Source organism: Mirounga angustirostris, unplaced genomic scaffold (assembly GCF_029215605.1).
Source record: "Mirounga angustirostris isolate CCGP_5_RB_7025 unplaced genomic scaffold, mMirAng1.0.hap1 SCAF_5, whole genome shotgun sequence".
Taxonomy (NCBI): domain Eukaryota; kingdom Metazoa; phylum Chordata; class Mammalia; order Carnivora; family Phocidae; genus Mirounga; species Mirounga angustirostris.
Window position 1 is genome coordinate 17,900,064 of NW_026991713.1, and position 20,937 is coordinate 17,921,000.

The window sequence follows — 20,937 nt, forward strand, 5'->3', positions numbered from 1 at the left end:
CTGTTTTGGAGGGTCTAAGACAAGAAAATGAAGTAATTGACATTAATTTTAGGAAAGTCAAAGTCTTTTATTTTGGAATTCCTTCTTACTGGTGAAATAACTGTATACCCTGGAAACCCAACAGACTCTAGTTAGGGAGAAAACATTATAATGAGTATGAAAATCTGGTAAATTATTGACTGTAGGATAAATATATAAACACCAATACACTTGCTCTAATCTTGCGAAAAGCACATGGAAGTGGAAATTTAAGACTTCATTTAGGGGTGCCGAGGTGGCTCAGTTGGTTAAGCGACTGACTGTTGATTTCAGCTCAGGTCTTGATCTCAGGGTTGTGAGTTTAAGCCCCACACTGGGCTCCACACTGGGCATGGAGCTTACTTAAAAAAGAAAAAAATCCGGGCGCCTGGGTGGCTCAGTTGGTTAAGCGACTGCCTTCGGCTCAGGTCATGATCCTGGAGTCCTGGGATCGAGTCCCGCATCGGGCTCCCTGCTTGGCAGGGAGTCTGCTCCTCCCTCTGACCCTCCCCCCTCTCATGTGCTTTCTCTCATTCTCTCTCTCTCAAATAAATAAATAAAAAAATCTTAAAAAAAAAAAAAAGAAAAGAAAAAAATCCAGCTTAGAAGAAAATGAGAGCATCTGTGAGCACACGCTAGGAATGCAGGAAACCTTTGCAGATTGAGCATCCAGAAAATACAACAGAAAGCCTAGGGTGTTTACCAGGCCTCCTCCCTGCTGGGCCCTGAATTCCAATTTTTGTCTTTCTATTACTAGCACTATGAGGCTGCCGCTTATCAGCATTGCGCTTTCTTCCAAGAATATAGGTTCCGTGTGGCATAAGAATCAGCAAGTACTTTGAGGGGAAAAGCAACAGAAAATGTAGGGCTCACTTCTCAAAGCTTCCTTTCTTTCTGAAATCTTGTCTCCTCAAATCCTGATGCCTTTTTTAAAAATTAATTTTTTTAAATTTTATTTTATTATTTGTTAGTCTCCATACATTACATCATTAGTTTTTGATGTAGTGTTCCATGATTCATTGTTTGCGTATAACACCCAGTGCTCCATGCAATACGTGCCCTCCTAAAGCCCATCACCGGGCTAACCCATCCCCCCCAATCCCTCCCCTCTAAAACCCTCAGTTTAGGGCGCCTGGGTGGCTCAGTTGGTTGGGCGACTGCCTTCGGCTCAGGTCATGATCCTGGAGTCCCGGGATCGAGTCCCGCATCGGGCTCCCTGCTCAGCGGGGAGTCTGCTTCTCCCTCTCCCGCTCCCCCCTCTTGTGCTCTCCCACTCTCTCTCTCTCAAATAAATAAATAAAATCTTTAAAAAAAATAAAATAAAATAAAACCCTCAGTTTATTTCTCAGAGTTCATAGTCTCATGGTTTGTCTCCCCCTCCGATTCCCCCCATTCCTTCCATCTTCTTCTTCTTCTTCTTTTTTTTTTTTAACATATAATGTATTATTTGTTTCAGAGGTACAGATCTGTGATTCAACAGTCTTACACAATTCACAGCACTCACCATAGCACATACCCTCCCCAATGTCCATCATCCAGCCACCCCATCCCTCCCACCCCCCACCACTCCCGCAACCCTCAGTTTGTTTCCTGAGATTAAGAGTCTCTTATGGTTTGTCTCCCTCTCTGGTTTCATCTTGTTTCATTTTTTCCTCCCTTTCCCTATGGTCCTCTGTCTTGTTTCTCAAATTCCTCATATCAGTGAGATCATATGATACTTGTCTTTCTCTGATTGACTTATTTCGCTTAGCATAATACCCTCTAGTTCCATTCACGTCATTGTAAATGGCAAGATTTCATTTTTTGATAGCTGCATAATATTCCATTGTGTGTATATACATCACATCTTTATGCATTCATCTGTTGATGGACATCTTGGCTTTTTCCATAGTTTGGCTATTGTGGACATTGCTGCTATAAACATTGGGGTGCATGTACCCCTTTGGATCACTACAAAATCTTGATGCCTTTAAACAAATTCTCAAGTATCTTATCTAGCTTCTCTAGTTGTTCTGGCCGAAGGATTGTCTGCCTCACGTTGTCCATCATAGTAAATTGTACAGGTAGATGCGGCTCCACAGGTCAGATACAGAATGCCTTGGTCCTATTTGAAGGTTTCAAAAAAAAAAGAGAGATTTTAGGGAAGACATTAAACAGCCGTAATTATTTTCTTATATTAACTTCTGAGTGGTTTTTCATCAAGTAATTTATGTAATATTTCCAAACTAGAACTTCTATTATTTTGGCTATAGAACAATAAATGTGTTTCTAAATATTTAATGTAACTATAGTTTATATTATATCTTATTTTTGACTAGTTTTAGCTGTGATTTTGGAATATTTGTGATCTTTTCCCTATACCTGGCCCCAGCTTACACCAAATTAGCTTGCTTGAGAATTGACTTTGGATTTACAAAATGGTTACCTGCATTTGCTAATAAAATCTCTGGGTGCCGTAACTTTCTTATGCAATTAGAAAGTCTAAACCTGTTTTTTTAAAAAAGATTTTATTTATATGATAGAGAGAGCACATGAGAGTGCACAAGCAGGGGGAGCAGCAGAGAGAAAGGGAGATGCAGGCTCTAAACTGAGCAGGGAGCCCTACTCGGGGCTCAATCCCAGGACCCTAGGATCATGACCTGAGCAGAAGGCAGTTGCTTAACTGACTGAGCCACCCAGGCGCCTCCCCCTTCCTTTTTAAGTAGGCTCCACACACAGCGTGGAGCCCAGTGCAAGGTTTGGACTCACGATGGTGAGATTGAGACCTGAGCTGAGATCATAGTCAGATGCTAAACTGACTGAGCCACCCAGCTGCTCCTACACCTGTTTTAAATTAAATTCACCTGTAGTCTTACAGTTTATATTTTATGTTCTAGTAATTAAAAACAAATATCTCCCTAGAGTCTGCTTTAGAAAAATAGGTCAATTAAAAAATATCTATCTAATTGTCTTCTATCAGCTTTGGACGCTAGCAGAGTGTAAAAGGAATTGAACTTCAAATAAGATTTGTTACATTTTAAGTTGTGGTAAGTTGATATTTTGCATGATCCAATCAGCCATGTTGATGATAATTTACATTAGGGACCAAATAGAGTTTTAGAGCTGGAAGGAATCTTGGAAATCATGTAGTTCTACAACTTTCCCTTTCAGTTTTTTTTTTTTTAAGATTTTTATTTATTTATTTGAGAGAGAGAGAATGAGATAGAGAGCATGAGAGGAGGGAGGTTCAGAGAGAGAAGCAGACTCCCTGCCTAGCAGGGAGCCCGATGGGGGACTCGATCCTGGGACTCCAGGATCATTACCTGAGCCGAACGCAGTCGCTTAACCAACTGAGCCACCCAGGCACCCCTCCCTTTCAGTTTTAAATGATAAATATATTTTCATGGTTTAAAAAAGTGCCCAGTTGGTATAGGGAAGTATAGGTCAAAGGTAAAAAGTTCTAGGTTTTTCCCACCTCATTGTTCTTATTCTGTAGAGGTCAGTACTGATAGAGGTTCCTTCCAGAGCTTTGTTTGTATGTGTGCAAAGTACGTGTGTGGTAAAATTAAAGATGAAAATTTTGATTTTCTTTAAAGATAAATGAAACAATACACATCAGCTTAATCCACTTAATACCTCTTTGATGTCTCATTCTTTTTAATCTTTCCTATTTGATAGGCATTTGTATTGTTTCCAGTCTCTTGCTATTACAGTCAATGCTGCAGAGAATGCTTTAATATGCACAGGTTTTTTATCTGGAAGATAAATATTTAGTTTTGGAATAGATTAAAGCATATGTGCATTCAAAATTCTATGGGTATTTACCAATTCCTCTGAAAAAAGGCTATACCAATTTATCTCCCATATGAAGCGTCCCCCCCACACCTCCTTTTTAAAAAACAGCTTAAGAAATTTGAGGTCCCGAGAAATTAAATAATGTAGGTATTGGTGGATCAAAGTAGAACTATTCATATTTTAAAAATTTCTTACATTGTTCTAGCCACCACATACCTCTTGACTACTTCTTAAAGAGTTTGAAACGCTTAAAAAAAAATTTTTTTTTATGATTTTAAAAGTCATGAATGTGTATTATAAAAAAATTTGAAAATTAAAAAAAGGGTCAAAGAAGAAAATTAAGAGATGCCTTAATGAGATATATCACTATTAGCATCTTAGTGTCTGCATTAAAATTTAACATACATTTTTAAATTAAGATTGGAATCACACAAAAATACTGTTTCAAAACTTTCTTTTTCACATGTCAGTATATGGTAAACTTTTGCCCATATAAACATTTTTACAAGCTATCTCTTAATGGATATACACTGTTTCATGTCATGACTACCCTGTAATTGTCCAATTTATTATTGTTAGGACTTTAGTTTATAACCAGTTTTTAAACCATCATAAATATTGCTGCAATGAAAATCCTTATTGATAAATCCTTATATACAAAATGAATTTTTAAAATTGGAATGCTTGGTAAAAAATATGACTTGTTATGAAAGGATTTTGACACTAAAAATTGCCCTCTAGAATAGTTGCACTAATTTACATTCCCACCATTGACATTTTAAGCATTAGAAGCTTAAAAAAATCTGGGGCTGTCAGGGGTAAAATTACTAAAGTTAGAACCTGCGGTCATTGTGGGTGGGGAGCAGGGGGTGTGGCATTTGAATATAGAAATTTTTTTTTTTAAGATTTTTATTTATTTATTAGAGAATGAGAGAGAGAGCACATGAGAGGGGGGAGGGTCAGAGGGAGAAGCAGACTCCCTGCCAAGCAGGGAGCCTGATGTGGGACTCGATCCCGGGACTCCAGGATCATGACCCAAGCCGCAGGCAGTCGCTTAACCAACTAAGCCACCCAGGCGCCCCTCAGTATAGAAATTTCTAAGCCTTAAAATATTGAGAGAAATTTCTATAAAAGGTCAGAGGAACTTTTGAGCAGTTAATAGATATTCTCATAGTAACTAAGTACAGTGATATATGGAGCAATGCTGTTGAGGCTGCTTTATCACAAAATATGAAGGCAAACATTTGCGGTAAAGGTAATATTAACGTTGACAGCAATGGGAATAGCAAACATTGAGGGCTTAGTATGGACCTTGTAGATTATAAATAAATTAAACAGTGATAATTTGCTTAAGAAATCTGTTGAGAAGGATATTTCTTTACGAGAAGTCCATTTTAGCAGGGTTAAAACAAATTTTTAGCACAATTAGGTGCTTATTAGGCCAGGTCTCATTTAATCCTGTCACGAGGGTGTGGTCCTCATTTCTAGATTTACCGGTGTCAGAGTCAGTTTGAGGCAGGGTTTATATGACTCTAACACCCATGTTCAACCTCCAGGGGCGTACCCACTCTCATTCCCCTTACTGCTATCAGATGGGCCAGGGACAGATATTAAATAACTTTGATTCCCTGGTGCAGATGTTGGACCTTTCAATTCTACTTCAATCTTTTTGATTAGGCCAAGAGAAAGCTAGTTTGGTACAAGTTTGTCTTAAATGTCTCTCTAATAAATACATGTTAATCTATTCAGTAAAAAGAGAAGTGTATCTAACTAGAAGTTTTTCAGTTTGCTTTTTAATGCATTTATTTTTATGGCTACTATCTATTTGTGGCATATGATAAGTGTTTTGCACTTATGGTTATAATGAAGCTTCCAGTTAAAATTTTTTTTTGTATTAAATTGTTTTAAAAATTAGAAGTCATGGGGACGCCTGGGTGGCTCAGTCGGTTAAGCGTCTGCCTTCGGCTCGGGTCATGATCCCAGGGTCCTGGGATCGAGTCCCGCATCGGGCTCCCTGCTCCGCGGGGAGCCTGCTTCTCCCTCTGCCTCTGCCTCTCTCTCTATCTCTCATGAATAAATAAATAAAATCTTTAAAAAAAATTAGAAGTCATGTATTTTCTATATTTTCTTTCCATTCAAAAATAACTCCTTCCATTTAAGTTCCTTTCACTCCCGCTCTCCCCCACCTTAATCCCCTATTTCTGCAAAAACTGGGAAGGCTCATTATTAGCAGTTGTAGAGCAAGGTGTGGAGATTATTATTTTTTATTTTATCTTTTTTTAAGATTTTTAAAAAAGATTTTTATTTATTTGAGAGAGAGAGAGAGCGCGCACACGAGCATGAGCAGGGGCGGGAGGGGCAGGAGAGGGACAAGCAGACTTCCCACTGAGCAGGGAGCCTGATGCGGGGCTCCATCCCAGGATCCTGAGATCAAGACCTGAGCCAAAGGCAGATGTTTAACAGACTGAACCACCCAGGTGCCCCTAAGATTTTATTTTATTTATTTATTTTTTTAAAGATTTTATTTATTTATTTGAGAGAGAGAGAATGAGAGACAGAGAGCATGAGAGGGAGGAGGGTCAGAGGGAGAAGCAGACTCCCCGCCGAGCAGGGAGCCCGATGCGGGATTCGATCCCGGGACTCCAGGATCATGACCTGAGCCCGAGGCAGTTGCTTAACCAACTGAGCCACCCAGGCGCCCTAAGATTTTATTTTTAAGCAATCTCTACACCCAGTATGGGGCTTGAACCCACAACCCCGAGACCAAGAGTTGCATACTCTGCCAACTGAGCCAGCCAGGTGCCCGTAGAGATTATGAGTTTTTAATTAAAAAAATTAAAAGAATAAAGCTACAATTTACAGTCATTTTGATTAGAGAAATAGAGACACTACAATCTGCCATAATTAGCCATTCTTACACAGCTACCATATCATTTTTCTTTCCTGTTTTTTTCTCATGTGCATTTTTTCTAATAATGATAGTTAACATTCATTGAATTATGGGTATTCTTAGCATTTTACGTGTTTGATCTTCTGAACTATTTTATGATATAGATACTGTTATCCCTATTTTGCAGATGAGGAAACTGAAGCATGGTAAAATTAAGAAACTTGCTATAAGAACTTGAATCCAGGGAATTGGTCTTCTATGGCCTATAGTTTTTTTTTTTTTTACCTAACCCTTATAAATATTTTCCTCTTGCTAGTTCTCAGATTTTTTAAGAAATAACTTTAATTCAGTATAATTTATATAAAATTTAAATGCACCCATTTTATTTTATTTTAAAGATTTTTATTTATTTATTTAACAGAGATAGAGCACAAGTAGGCAGAGCAACAGACAGAGGGAGAGGGAGAAGCAGGCTCTCCACCGAGCAGGGAGCCCGATGCGGGGCTCGATCCCAGGACCCTGGGATCATGACCTGAGCCGAAGGCAGCCGCTTAACCAACTGAGCCACTCAGGCGCCCCTAAATGCACCCATTTTAAATGTTCAGTTGATAAATTTTGATGAATGCCTATACCTAACCACTATAATTAAAATTCCCAGGGCGCCTGAGTGGCTCAATCAGTTAAGCAAGCAACCGCTTTCGGCTCAGGTCATGATTTCAGGGTCCTGGGATCAAGCCCCACATTGAGCCCCACATTGAGCCCCACATCGGGCTCCCACTCAGTGTGGAGTCTGCTTCTCTCTCTGCCCCTGCCCCCCTGCTCATGCTCTCTCTCTCTCTCATAAATAAATAAAATCTTAAAAAAAAAATTTCCATTGCCCTAAAGAGTTCCTTCATGACCTTCCAAGTTATTTCCTTCCCCACTCTCCACCAGGCAAGCAGTGATCTGCTTTCTATCACTGTTCTAATTTTTCTTTTTACTTTCTTTTCCACCCACAAGTTTAGAAATTTAGAAATGAAATGTTTAATTCTCAAAATCTGTGAAATTTTCAAGTATCTTTCTATTCGGTTTCTAATTTAATTTAACTATTGTGGTTAGAGAGCATACTTTATATGGTTTCAGTTCTTTCAGATTTGATGATTTTGGTTTGTAGCCCAGAATGGAGGTCAGGGAATATCATTTAAAGGGCCAGATAGAAAATATTTCAGGCTTTGTACTCAAAGCCTGCTCACAGGCTCCACTGTTCAACTCTGCTGTTGTAGCATGAAATACATAATATATGAATGGGAATGTTGAAATCTCTAACTGTGTTAAGGGTTTGTCTGTTTCTCCTTTCATTTCTGCCAGTTTTTGCTTTGTATATTTTGGAGCTCTGTTGTTAGGTGCATACACTCTTAGCATTATTACGTCTTTTTGGTGGACTGACTGCTTTATCATTATGTAACGTCACTCTCTATTCCTAGTAATACTCTTTGTTCTGAAGTCTTCTTTTTCTGATAAACTTCCCTAGTTCATGTCTCTCAGGATTCACACTCCCATACTGCCTGAGATCTAATATCTGAAAAAAGCTATTATATTTTGTCTAGTTTTCTAATTTTCTGAAGAGGATAGGTAAGTCTAGTCCCTATTATTCTATCATGGCTACAAGCAGAAGTCCGTAACTGTCTTTTTAACAGATGTACAACCTGCCATCTGTGGTTATTCCCTTAGCAAAGCAAAGACCACTTAGTTTGCTTGCTTTCTTTTATCATTTTTTTCTATCATAAACAATGTAATGGCATCTTAATGGCTATAGTTTTTTGCTATTTTGATTAATTCCTTGGAGTGATTCCCAGAAAGTAGAGTCACTGAGTCAAAAATTGTAAATACTTTAATATATTTTGAAATATATTGTCATTTATTTTCTAAATATACCTTCCAATAGCTTTCCAAAATTACCAGTTTACAGTTCCATAGCTGTATATGAGATAAAAGTTTCACCAGTGTTAACATACTTATACTTAAAAAAATCTATATCATTGCTTTAAAGTTTTTTTTTGAATTCTAGAAAGATTGCATGTGCTTTTATTTTTTTTTTATTTTATTTTTTTTAAAGATTTTATTTATTTATTTGAGAGAGAGAGAATGAGAGACAGAGAGCACGAGCGGGAAGAGGGTCAGAGGGAGAAGCAGACACCCCGCTGAGCAGGGAGCCCGATGCGGGACTCGATCCAGGGACTCCAGGATCATGACCTGAGCCGAAGGCAGTCGCTCAACCAACTGAGCCACCCAGGCGCCCCTGCATGTGCTTTTATATGTATTCGTGTATTGTTTTTCTTTTTATCTGTTTGTATCTTTTGCTTATATGTCTCCTAGGATGCCAGTATTTTTTTTTTTTTTAGAATAAAGGTATACTTATTTGTGGCAAATATTTTTTTACAGTCCGTTGATTGCCTTTTACATCTTTTCAAAATGTAACCATATCTGTCCATCCTTTGTGATTTCTTCTACAGCTTATAAGTTTTGGAAGTCCTCTCCAGGTTTGGTAAATATTTAATTATATTTTTTTTCATTTAAAAAATTATATTAAATTTTTTCATTCAACAAATATTAGCCAGTCATTATACTAGGCGTTGAGGACATGGTACAGACCAAAATAGAAATGACCTTTGATTGTATGGGACTAGGAGAAGGTGAATATTTGCAAGGGCTGATAATCTAATTCTAGCTTCCTACTTGGCTGGAGAGAAGTCTATTAATAAAGCACCCAGGACACCTATTCTGTCATTTTTTAAAGATTTTTTTTTGGGGGGGGTGCAGTAGTGTGAGAGTACAGCTTAAACCTTTTTTTTTTCAAATTGCCACCTATTTATTACAATATCATTTATTGGATAGGTGCTTCCATCCATTGATTTAAGGGATTTCATTATCTCTATAATATAGAGACACTATAAAGTATTTGTTCTGGAGTCAGGCTAACCTGTGTTTAGATACCTGCTCTCCACTCACTAGCCAAGTGACTTTGGACATGTTGCTTATCCTGTTTGAACTTTTGTTTCTTTGTCTGTAAAGTAGGGTGGCAATATTATCTATTATGAACTATAGCGACAAAAGCAAAAGGGTTAACACTTTTTAAAAAGGCACTGCCTTATTCTTGTCAGGTGATTGTGATGAAAAATTGCCCTATACATGGTAACATGATGTTTCTACTTAGGTGGAGGCAAAAAAGAAAATAATGCTTGGTATGAAAATGAGTTGCATTAAGAAAAAGCTCATAAAAAACGGTCGTTTTCATTTAATTTTTTTGCTTCTGAGCAAGGTGCAAGCATATCTACGTCAGTGTTGGAGGGTGTGTGTTTTATCATTAGCTTAGTGGATTTGAATTCCCAGCTCATGTAGGTGGGTGGAATTTGTATGAGTCTGCTCAACTTTAGATTAAAAAAAAAAAAAAAAAAATCACAGAACTCTGTGAAGGTCTTTGATCCCAACTTCCTTGTGTCTCTCACATGCCAGGTGCATTACTGGTCTTGGGCCTTGTGACACTTTGATATCTTCTTATCCTGACCTCAACTTCATACCTGTTCATTCTCGCTTCTGGTCTTGGTCATGGGTCTTGGCTAATTCTGCTCCTAGACACATGAGGATCCTTCTCTGGGTTTGTCTTCTTTTTCACACTCTCAGGAAGTCCCCTTGCAGGATTTCCAGATTTACAGGGAGCAGCAGTAGCAGTGGGTGGAAGGAATACTGGGAAGGTGGAATGGTAGGCTGGGGAAAGGGGGAGAGCCTTGTGTCCAGTGCTTGCCCACCTCGTGGTTCTCAGCTCCTCAGCAAAAGCTTTGAGGGAGACGAGGAGAAATGGGAACTTCCTTTAATCCTAAAATGAATGTTTTTTTTCTTTTTCAGTCTTAAACTAGATTTTCAACTCTGACCTGTCCGTTGGTTGACACCTCTCACCTTCACAGGTCAATAAGAAAGAAACCATTTTGGGGGAAGTTCTCAGAGCGTTCGCAGCTAACATAATTAGGAGGAAGTTTCAGAAGCAGTGGATGTTGGTAGCTATGCCAGGATGAAAATGGTTATATTTTAAGCATGATGTCATCCCCTGAGCAAAGTGAAATAAGCCAGAAGGCAAATGTAGACAGGTATGCCCAATTTGTTTTAAAGTTCCAGAAACCCATTCAGCCTTACATCTGCTCAACTCTGAATGACTTTCAAGAAGACAGAGACTTTTTGGCAAACTACATATTTCCTCAGCTTAATGAACTCTGCAATTCCCGGGGCACATATTTCAAAGCCGTAGACCTGAGGTGGCCGGCGTTGATGGCCCCGCCACCCTTATCCTCCAACCTGTTTAGACAGCATTCTTGTCTCCACTCCCAGTATCTGAAGCTCTGTCTCGACTATGTGAACACCTGCTTTCCCTTTTTCATCTGCATGCTGGGTCAGACATATGGGGACTTTCTCCCTGAGCACGTGCCTTTACTGTTCTCCAAAGCAACTGACTTGTCAAGTTTATCCACAGTAGAGCAGAATCTCTATGTTGCTGCAAAAAATGGTTATCCTTGGGTCCTGGAGAGTCCCAACTACAGTTTGACGGAGCTTGAGATCATTCAAGCAGCATTTCTGAATGAGTCTCAATTTCAGTATTTTTACTTTAGGACCGGAACCACGCTGCTGAAGACTTTAGATGAGGAAAAAGAGAGGCTGTCCTCAGGCTCTCTGAATGACGAAGAAAAATTAAAGATCGGAAAACTTAAGGCCAAGATTATTAGCAAAGGACTCCCTGTCCGATTTTATAAAGATCTCCACGAGTTGGGTGAGCTGGTTTTCAAAGACTGGTCAGTTGTGATAGAACAACTTTACCCAGCCACTTTAATGATTGAAAATATGGGTGAGTAACTATGGAGATAGCTAAGTCTATTATCAACATAAAGTTAATATGTTTTGCATGTCTTCCTTGTAAGAGGACTTTTGAAATGATTGAAAATATACCCTAAGCATTTAAAATTGTTACCATATTTCTATAACATACATTTCTCCACTTGAAGATTTTTGAAACTGGAAATTAGAGCAAATAAAGGATCATGGAAGATTATTTAGGAAGTCCAGGAGCTCGGAGAAGACCTCAAATATCTGGCAGTCCCCCTATGGGACATTTGGCCTCGTCTGAAGTCATTTTGGTGGCAGAGTTGGGGGGAGTGCTCCTGGCATCTTAAGGGGTGGAGGTCAGGGATACTGCTAAATATCATTCACCCTTACTACTCAGTAATCCGTGGACCGGCAGCCTCAGCATTACCTAGGAGCTTGTTAGAGAAGCATTCCAAAACTACTGAATAAGAGTTTACATTTTAATAAGATGACCAGGTGGGTTGCATACACATAAAGTCTGAGAAGCACAGCTTGCCATTCTGCCTCTAAATGAAGTGATTACATTTATTTTTGAAAGTAGTGTCTTGTAGACACATAGAAAGAAATGGCAGAGCAATATTAGAGTATGGCAGAGATTTTTCACCTAGACAGACTTTGGGAGGGGTCCGTGGTGCCCTTAAAATTACATAAAAAATAGTATGTTTACATGCATAAGAATGTAAGAAGATGGCCTGTGTCTTTGATCAGATTCTCAAAAGGTGAGAATGACCTTTCAATGAGAGTGACCTTTTTCAGTGACCTAAAAAAGGTTATGAATTACTGTTGTAAGGGCCCATTGAATGTGAGATTGCAAAGTGACAGCAGGTGGTGCATTCCCAAATGATTTCAGGGGCCAGGTAGGCAATGGTCCTTATGATAGGGAGCAGGTGGATCTGCGGTGAACTGAACGGACAGAGTTGACTCACCTAAACTCATTCGAATGCAGTGTTGGTGGGGAGGGAGGCGGGTGGTGAAATCCCACTGGTGCCGATCAACTCTGCCTACAAGCCAAATCCTTTTGGAGTCCTGGAAAAGAATATTGTGTCAATCATCTCTGGGTTGCAGGTGACTCAAATTGGCTTTAAAAAAAGGGAATTTATTAGTTTATATAACTTTAAAGCCTAGGATTAGGTCTGGTTCAGCTCAGGTTTCAACCAGTGGCTCAAAAGATATTACCTGCCCTGGTTTCTTACTATTTCTCAGCATGGCTCTGCTCTCCTGATATTGCCACAATTCGGTGGCTCCTCCATCGTGGAAGGAAGATGGCTGTAGTAGCTGCATGTTCAAGTCCAGCAGAAGTGGCTCAAAGTCCGAGCATCGAGTCTTTCTGTCTCTGATTAGCCTGCCTGGGACCATATGCTTGTATCTGACTTAATCACTGGTGCCAGGTGATGCTCTGATTGGCTCATCCTGGGTCATGTGCCCCCTTGAGCTGGAGGTGGAGTCAGACCCACTGGAATAACATGAACTGAGAGTTGGGACAGGTGGGATACCGGATGGTAATCTGGGGCTGTTATGGAAACTAGGTAGGGTGAGTGGTTGAGTGTCAAAAAATATTCTGAATATTTACTATAAGCTTGGAGTTTTAGAATGTCTAAGGACACACACGATCTCAGGTTTTTCAGTTCCTAGCTGTGTGTGACCTTGAGCAAATGACAATATTGGTAAGCCTTAGTTTCTTCTTCTACATAATGAGTTAACATTAGCCGCCTTGAGAGTAATAATGTGTGTAAAATAGCTAAAAACAGTGCCTGACGCATATTAGGCACAGAGTAAATAGCTGATGAGAACGAATACCAACAAATGAGTCCTGGAAGAATATATGCATTTGGCTAAAGCTTGAAATATGGTTAATAGTGATTTTCTTTGACTAATCTCAATCTGACCTGCATTTATAGATTAATATTTCCTAATGTGCTCAAGAATCAAGTCTGTCTGTATATTTGGGTTAGAGACAAAGGTATTTCTCCATCGTATTCTCCTTAGCCTTTGATTTTAGTTATTGAAAAATTAGGTTGCTTTAGACTTAAGTTTTGAATGTATAATATGTGGACTAAATGTGTGAATTAGAAGTTACAGAATTATAAAAAAGGCTTTAGAAGTGCTATATTATTTTTCTTCTGTATTTTTGCTACCCTTTAGTCACCCAGGTAGTTCCAAAATCTGATGGGGTTGGGGGGCAGTTAACAAAAGGCCATTTGGGAAGCCGGTGGTTATTGTAAGGCAATGTAGAGCTATTGGTTTATGCTCTTAACACATAGAAACACTTCTGAGGTCCTTGAAGATACTGAGTTTAGTGGGTGAGGTTCAGGTTTATCTCAAGAGACCCAGGCAACTGTGGGATCATTCCCAATTCTAAGATCTTGAAATTTGAAGCTGATTTTGGCCAGACTGTAGGTCTTCCAGATCTATTTGGCTTTAACCAGAACCAGAGGGCAACCCAGTTAACTGTGGAGGCACAAGGGGTATCTTGGGAACCTACCAGGTCAACCTACCTAGCGTTCATTTTCTTGCATAACAGCCTCCCTCCATTAAAAGCAAAAACAAAACCTTGGGGGATATAAGTGTCTTCAGAGACAGAAGGGCATTTTGGCAGTCCAGAACACCTTGACTTTAATTAAACTATGAGTTTAGAATTACAGTAAATTGAAACAAGAAGGAATCGCTCAGAGATCCAAGCATCTAGCCCTGCCCCTTATTTTACCAGAGAGTTTAAGGGACTTGCCCAATGGCAGAATTACATCTGTACCATGGTTGTCATTGTATTAGGGCATCTTGTCCAAAAATACACCCCGTTCTCCCAACCCCTGCCATGGATAGACATTTATACATTTGCCACAAGATTGAATTAGGTAACTTCATACTTAGATACCAATCTAAAAAAGATGAGGAGATGTATTTAGCAAATCCAGTTTTTGATTTTTTTGGCGGGGGGGGCCCTTGTTATTCTGAGGTCAAGAAATAACTTAGAATCCTACGTAGGATTTCATATACAAATAGCTTTAGGAAGATTAAATTACTTGCCTATTGTCTGCTTTCATTACAATACGTAATGGGCTGTGAAATATGGTGCCAACATAAAAAGAAGGTGATACGGATACAGAAGGGGAGATACCTTCCTGGGCATTTATAATAACCATATGTAATGGAAAATGTGAAATAAATCTAAGGTACTAAAACTTATATTTTTTGTCTATAAAGACTATAAGCACAACTTTGAACGTTTCTATCATGAAGAGTTTACTGAGAAGTGCAAGCAAGTGTTTGTTATTTCCAAGGAATCAAGTAGAACCTTCGAAATCTTGGAAAGATTTGCCTTAAAGGATGTGGGATTTGATTTTAACAGTGCCGCAGCAGGTTCCAGTTTAGACTCTATTCTCAGGTAAGATATCAAGAAATCTCCAGCCTTTTTAGGCTTGAGCAAAACAGCCTGTCTTGAGTGAATATGATCCCTCAAATTTCAACGGTCTTCCCCCACCTCCCCTTTTCTATGCCCATCCTTTCCTGCAAGAGAGGCCCCTGAAAAGCCACCCTTGGTTTAGAATTTCCTTATCAGATATCACTCTGCGTTTGCAAAGTTTTCCTGGCTATTTCACTTCCTTTCTTCTAGTCTCCTCAAGGAGATTATAAACTCTGGAGGGCAGAGCTTGCCTCCCCACCGCCCACCCCTGATCTCAATTGGTCTAAGTAATTCCTGACAATGATGGAATGACTTTAAGGAGAAGAAATTAGGTCAGGAAAAATAAATAATGCATCTGTACAGTGTTGTATATTTTACAAAGAGCTTCCACATACATCATCAGCTCATTATTAATTACATTAAGATATTCAGCTAATGCTCATTGACTGCCTACTCTGGGCCACATTATTATTTGTGTTTGTGTATGGAACTGAATTATCTTACCCAACATATGCACTCATTGTTTTATCCAGTGTCCTCCACATCAAAACCCCTATATCTCTCCCCACCTGGCACGGTGGCATACTCTGTTCATCACCTCCAGGCAGGAAAAGGCTGGGACGTGAAGTAGGATTCGGGTTGTCTACAGTGTCCCTCTCTGTCTCACCTGTAGAAATAGGGAGATTCTTGAGATAGTTTTCTTTCTTCCATCCTCCTCTTCCTCCTCCTCCTCTTCTTACAACAGATCTCCTTTATTTTCTGAGTTTTGTATTTTGAAAGAAACCCACCACAGCGGCTGGGATGGCTCAGCCCCTCTCCCTCCACCATCTCCACCACCTCTGCCCCAGTCTCTGCACCCACCATTTTAGCCCACTGAGGTGTAGAGCTACCAACATTTTTGTGGTTCCGGAAACTCGTGCCAAGAGGAAGACGAGTTATTTGGTTAATACAACATGGAGTTCGGGCAAGGCTTTTAAAACTTAACAGGGGTTTGAATATATAGGTCATGTGTTAAAAAAAAAAATCTTAGGTTTGAATAGGCAAATCCATAGAGACAGAATCCATAGAGACAGAAAGTAGGTTAGTGGCTGCCAGGGTATGAGAGAAGAGGAGAAACAGGAAATGACTCCTGGTGGGTCTGGAGTTTCTTTCGGGGGTGCTGAAATTGGAATTGGTGGTGGTATTTATATAACCATGTGAGTACAGTAAAAACCACTGAGTTGTACACTGTAAAATGGTGAGATTTTGGTATGTGAATTATATCTCACGTAGGTTATAATTTGAGTATTTCAGAGTAGATGAGAAATTTGATGATTTTTATTGCAATGAAACGAGTCCAAATGTGCCCAATTAAGTATAATAATGAAACAAGTCCTTTGAAATTAGCTGTGTGGAAACAGGACTTTGCCATTTGGAAACAATACTTTGTACTGTAAGTTCCTGAATCACATGTATAGGTAACAGAAAGGGGTGTTCTTTTGAAGTTTCAAAACATTGTCTTAACAACTGACCATCTAGAACAATAAGCACAGATTGCTTTGCAATGTTTTCATTTTCTATTTGTTCTTAAGAAGAAATCATTCAGACCCTAGCCTAATTATGTGGATGTATTTTATTTGTATTTTTCCTTCGTTGGTTTTACCTGCCAAGAGCCAAGGAGTGTCCTAGACACAGGGAATGTAGCAGTGGACAAAGAGACAAAAACCCCTGCCTCCACAGAGCTTACATTATGGAGCTAGGCAACAAACATGGCAAATATGGAAAACATATAATGGGTTCGATGCCTTTAGTGCGCTATGGAGCAAAATATAAAACCTTGAAAGGGAATAGGCTATCTGGTAGAAGTGGCCTTTGGCTAACTACTGGAAGCAGGTGAGGGAGCAAGCTATGCAAATATGGATTGGACAAGCATTCCAGACAGAGGGAATAGCACGCACAGAGGTCCCGAGGCTGGAGGAATGGCAGGGAGGCCAGGGAGCTGGAAGGAAGTCAGGGCTGTAGGGAGGGCGGTAGGGAATGAGGGTGGACATGTAATGGATGGGGGGTGTGTGGGTCTTGTCTAGTCTCATGGGTCATTGTAAGGACTTGGGCTTTTTACTACTTTTACCACAGAGCAGTGACATATGTCATGTATTTTGACAAGCAAACTCTGGCTGCTTGGCTGAGGAGAGACCAAAAGAGGGCAAAGGTGGAGGTAGGACACAAAATCAGATTCTGCCATTCAAATTTGATGGCAATGCAATTAAAGCAGTAACACACTGACTCCTAATTCATAATAATGGAGGTGGAATTCTTTTTTTTTTTTAAAGGTTGACTCTTCTAAGATATTGTTTAGAAAAGTAGCAAGTTGCTTTTTTTTTTTTAAGATTTTATTTATTTATTTGACAGAGAAAGACAGCGAGAGAGGGAACACAAGCAGGGGGAGTGGGAGAGGGAGAAGCAGGCCTCCTGCAGAGCAGGGAGCCTGATGCGGGGCTCGATCCCAGAACTCTGGGATCATGACCTGAGCCGAAGGCAGATGCTTAATGACTGAGCCACCCAGGCGCCCCTCTTTTTTTTTTTTTTTTAAAGATTTTTTTTTATTTATTCATGAGAGAGAGAGAGGCAGAGGGAGAAGGAGGCTCCCCGCTGAGCAGGGAGCCTGATGCGGGACTCGATTCCAGGACCCTGAGATCATGACCTGAGCCGAAGGCAGACACTTAACTGTCTGAGCCACCAGGCGCCCCTGGAGGTGGAATTCTTATGGAGAATTTCTATTTAATGATCCTAACCTTCTTTAGGTTTCCTATTTTAATGATCTTCAGACTGATCCTCTTCCTTTGCTGAACCCGAATGTCAGGCTTATTTATTTGATTTCATTCACTCATTCAACAATTTATGATCAGTTACTGTGCCAGTCACAAGCTAATAACGAGTGAGGTAAGCCTGGTAACTGCCTCCGTGGAACTTCCATCCATAAAAAAATCACGAGGCACATATTTATTAAATCACAAGTGTGTGAGGAACAGGGTTGGAGTCTGTCTGTAATGATACCAATGGACCTGGGAATCCTCTGCATATCTGGGAGTTCTTCACCGCCAAAGTTAAGCAACGGGACGGGTTATAGTGTGCTCACGCCAGTTCAGAGAAATCACATTTCTGCAGTACAATTCTGCAGGGCCGCAACACTCTGGTAGAGGAGCAGGCTACGTCTTAGTGAGTTACTAATAGTCGTGGTAATTTCCAATGTCATGGGAATCAGGATTAATGGGAATCCCTGGCATATGAATGCTTCTATTTTTTATTCTCTCCTGATATGATGTTATATGGAGGGCCAGTCTGGCGATGGTGGCTATGACCTCAGGAAGTTATGGATAAGCAGGGCAGATACAAGGGCGGTGGACTGCTGTGGAGAGTCTCCCTCCCTGGGCCTTTGGGCAGGTTGGGCCCTTGATGAACTCCAGGTTAACATTGGACAACCCTAGGATCTGTGTAGCTGGAAGGGCCTTCTAAGGTTACCATCTCTCGACTGTTCTAATTTTACATAGGACAGAGCGAAAGCCCAGAGGGCAAATAACTTACTTGGAGCCAAGTGAGGCCAAAGTTGAGACTATAATTTCATATCTCTTAGAGATGCAGGACAATTTTTTCTCCCTTCCTCCCTCCCTCCCTTCCTTCGTAAATATTCTTGACTACATTTTACCCTTTTATTTTTTTCAGAATAAATCCTCTTCCAGTTTACAAGTCTATTTTGCTCTTGTCTGGAGAACGTGGTTGTGGGAAGTCTACTCTGATCGCCAACTGGGTGAATTATTTCAAAAAGAAATACCCCAGCATGTTGATGATCCCTCATTTTGTGGGCAGCACTTGTGAAAGCAGTGACATCATGTCCGTGATACATTACTTCATCACAGAGTTACAGTACAAAAACTATGGTACTGGAATCAAGCCTTTAACTTTGGTGAATTTTGTTAGAGATTAGATATTCTGTCTGCTGTTCCTACAGCTGATTTCCTCTTGTTCCGGTGTAAACGCTGTATTGTCTCCCACCTCTTCCCCTCCCAGAGTTCAATTTCCTTCTTTCTTTTCGTACTTCCTTCTTTGACCAAATATTAATTGAGTACCTTTATGTGCCAGGGCACTAGGCAGTGGGGATGCAAGAGTGAACAAAAGGAACAAAAGTCCTTACCCTCATGGTGTTTTTATGTTATTGGGGTGAGTGAGACAACGAGTTCGCCAACTAAAAACCTAATACAGAAGGTTGGATGGTAAGTTCTAGGAAGAAAAATAAGAGCCAGAAGGGAGGTAGTGTGTGGTGTGTGTCAGAACGGTTAGGGTTTGAAAAGGGTGGCCTGGGGAAGCCTCACTGAGAAAGGGACCTTTGAATACATACCTGAAGGAGGGCGCCAAGCAGGTATCTCAGGGATTTCATTCCAGCCAAGGGAGACAAGTGCAAGGCCTCCATGGCAGGATGTGCCTCCCAAGTATTGCTCCTCCTATTGGACTCCGTAACTGTTTCTTTTCTTTTTTTTTTTTTTTAAAGATTTTATTTATTGGGGCGCCTGGGTGGCTCAGTTGGTTAAGCGACTGCCTTCGGCTCAGGTCATGATCCTGGAGTCCCGGGATCGAGTCCCACATCGGGCTCCCTGCTCGGCAGGGAGCCTGCTTCTCCCTCTGACCCTCCCCCCAATCATGTACTCTATGTCTCTCTCATTCTCTCTGTCTCAAATAAATAAATAAAATCTTTAAAAAAAAAAGATTTATTTATTTGAGAGAGAGAGAATGAGAGGGAGCACATGAGAGGGGGGAGGGTCAGAGGGAGAAGCAGGCTCCCTGGGAGCCCGATGCGGGACTCGATCCCGGGACTCCAGGATCATGACCTGAGCCGAAGGCAGTCGCTTAACCAACTGAGCCACCCAGGCGCCCTCCGTAACTGTTTCTTGAGCATGTTCATTTACTCACGTGCTCATTCAGTCACCCATTGCTGAGTATTTATTGGTTGCTTCTTCTGTGCCAGACACTTACTTCCCTGGGTTCTGGGATGTCCACCTCAGGAGAATAAGGTCATGGCTCCCACAGATATGATGTTCTAGTTGAGAAAGGCAGATAACAAATAAACAAGAAACAAATAGTGATAAACACCATGCAGAGTGATGTGATAAGGTGACAGGGTGCTAGTTAGGTTGAGTGGTCCAGGGCTGCGTCTCTGTATTAGAATAACTCTAGCTGTGGTGACAACTAAGTCCCATTTCAGTGGCTTCTTGAATGAAGTCTATTTCTCACTCATGGAACAATCCAGTAAGGGGTTCTTAAGTTAGGTAACAAGTGGCTTTCTTCCATGTGATGATTTGGGGACACAGGCCTTTTCCATTTTGAGGCTGTGTCATCCCCTAGAGCCTTGGAGTCCTCTGCCTTTGGCTAGAGGAAGAGGAAAAAGGGGGGGGGAAGGCACACCCGTTCCTTTAATGCCTTGGCCTGGCGGCGATCCAGATCACTTCCCCTGCCATTCTTTTGGCAGGAACTTGGCCACCGTGGGCCCACATGGCCACACTGGGAGTCAAGTGGGGACAGAAAGCTAATCCCACCCTGGAAGGGGGAGTGTGGACTTTTGCAGGACAAGTAGCTATCTCTGCTATACTCTGTGAAGATCTCATGGACAAGGAGGAGCTAGCCATGTGGAGATTAGAACATTCCAGGTGGAGAGAACAGTTAAGGTAATACAGGTCCTAAGCCAGAAACAAAGGTGAGTTAGAAAGGAAAGCAGGCCAGTGTGACTGGCAGGAGGTGAAGGCCAGGCCACTTTGGGTCTGGGCTTTGTTGCACAGAATATTAGGTCAAATTCTGTTGAGTACAGTGGGAGGCCAATGGGGGATCTTAACCAGGGGAATGATACGATATGATTGATATTTTGAAAAGATTAAAGTCAGTCTGATGTATGGAAAATGGATGTAGGGGAGCAAGTATGGAGGCTTGTTAGAGGCTACTGCAG

General features: G+C 40.7%; 1 protein-coding gene across 11 annotated transcripts in view; it reads left to right on the forward strand.

Annotated features, from left to right (window-relative positions):
* Nucleotides 1-20,937, forward strand: part of LOC123843363 (putative tetratricopeptide repeat protein 41) — an 86,919-nt gene that overhangs the window by 2,881 nt on the left and 63,101 nt on the right. For 6 of the 11 annotated variants that reach the window (XM_064590716.1, XM_064590717.1, XM_064590712.1 and 3 more), the window contains 3 exons: nucleotides 10,565-11,552; nucleotides 14,771-14,951; nucleotides 18,669-18,883. In XM_064590716.1, coding sequence (XP_064446786.1) covers nucleotides 10,751-11,552; nucleotides 14,771-14,951; nucleotides 18,669-18,883 — 1,198 coding nt within the window. In that variant the 5' untranslated portion in view covers nucleotides 10,565-10,750. The remainder of the gene's footprint in view (nucleotides 1-10,564; nucleotides 11,553-14,770; nucleotides 14,952-18,668; nucleotides 18,884-20,937) is intronic. The other 5 variants (XM_054506863.2, XM_054506864.2, XM_064590719.1 and 2 more) reach the window with 3 other exon arrangements.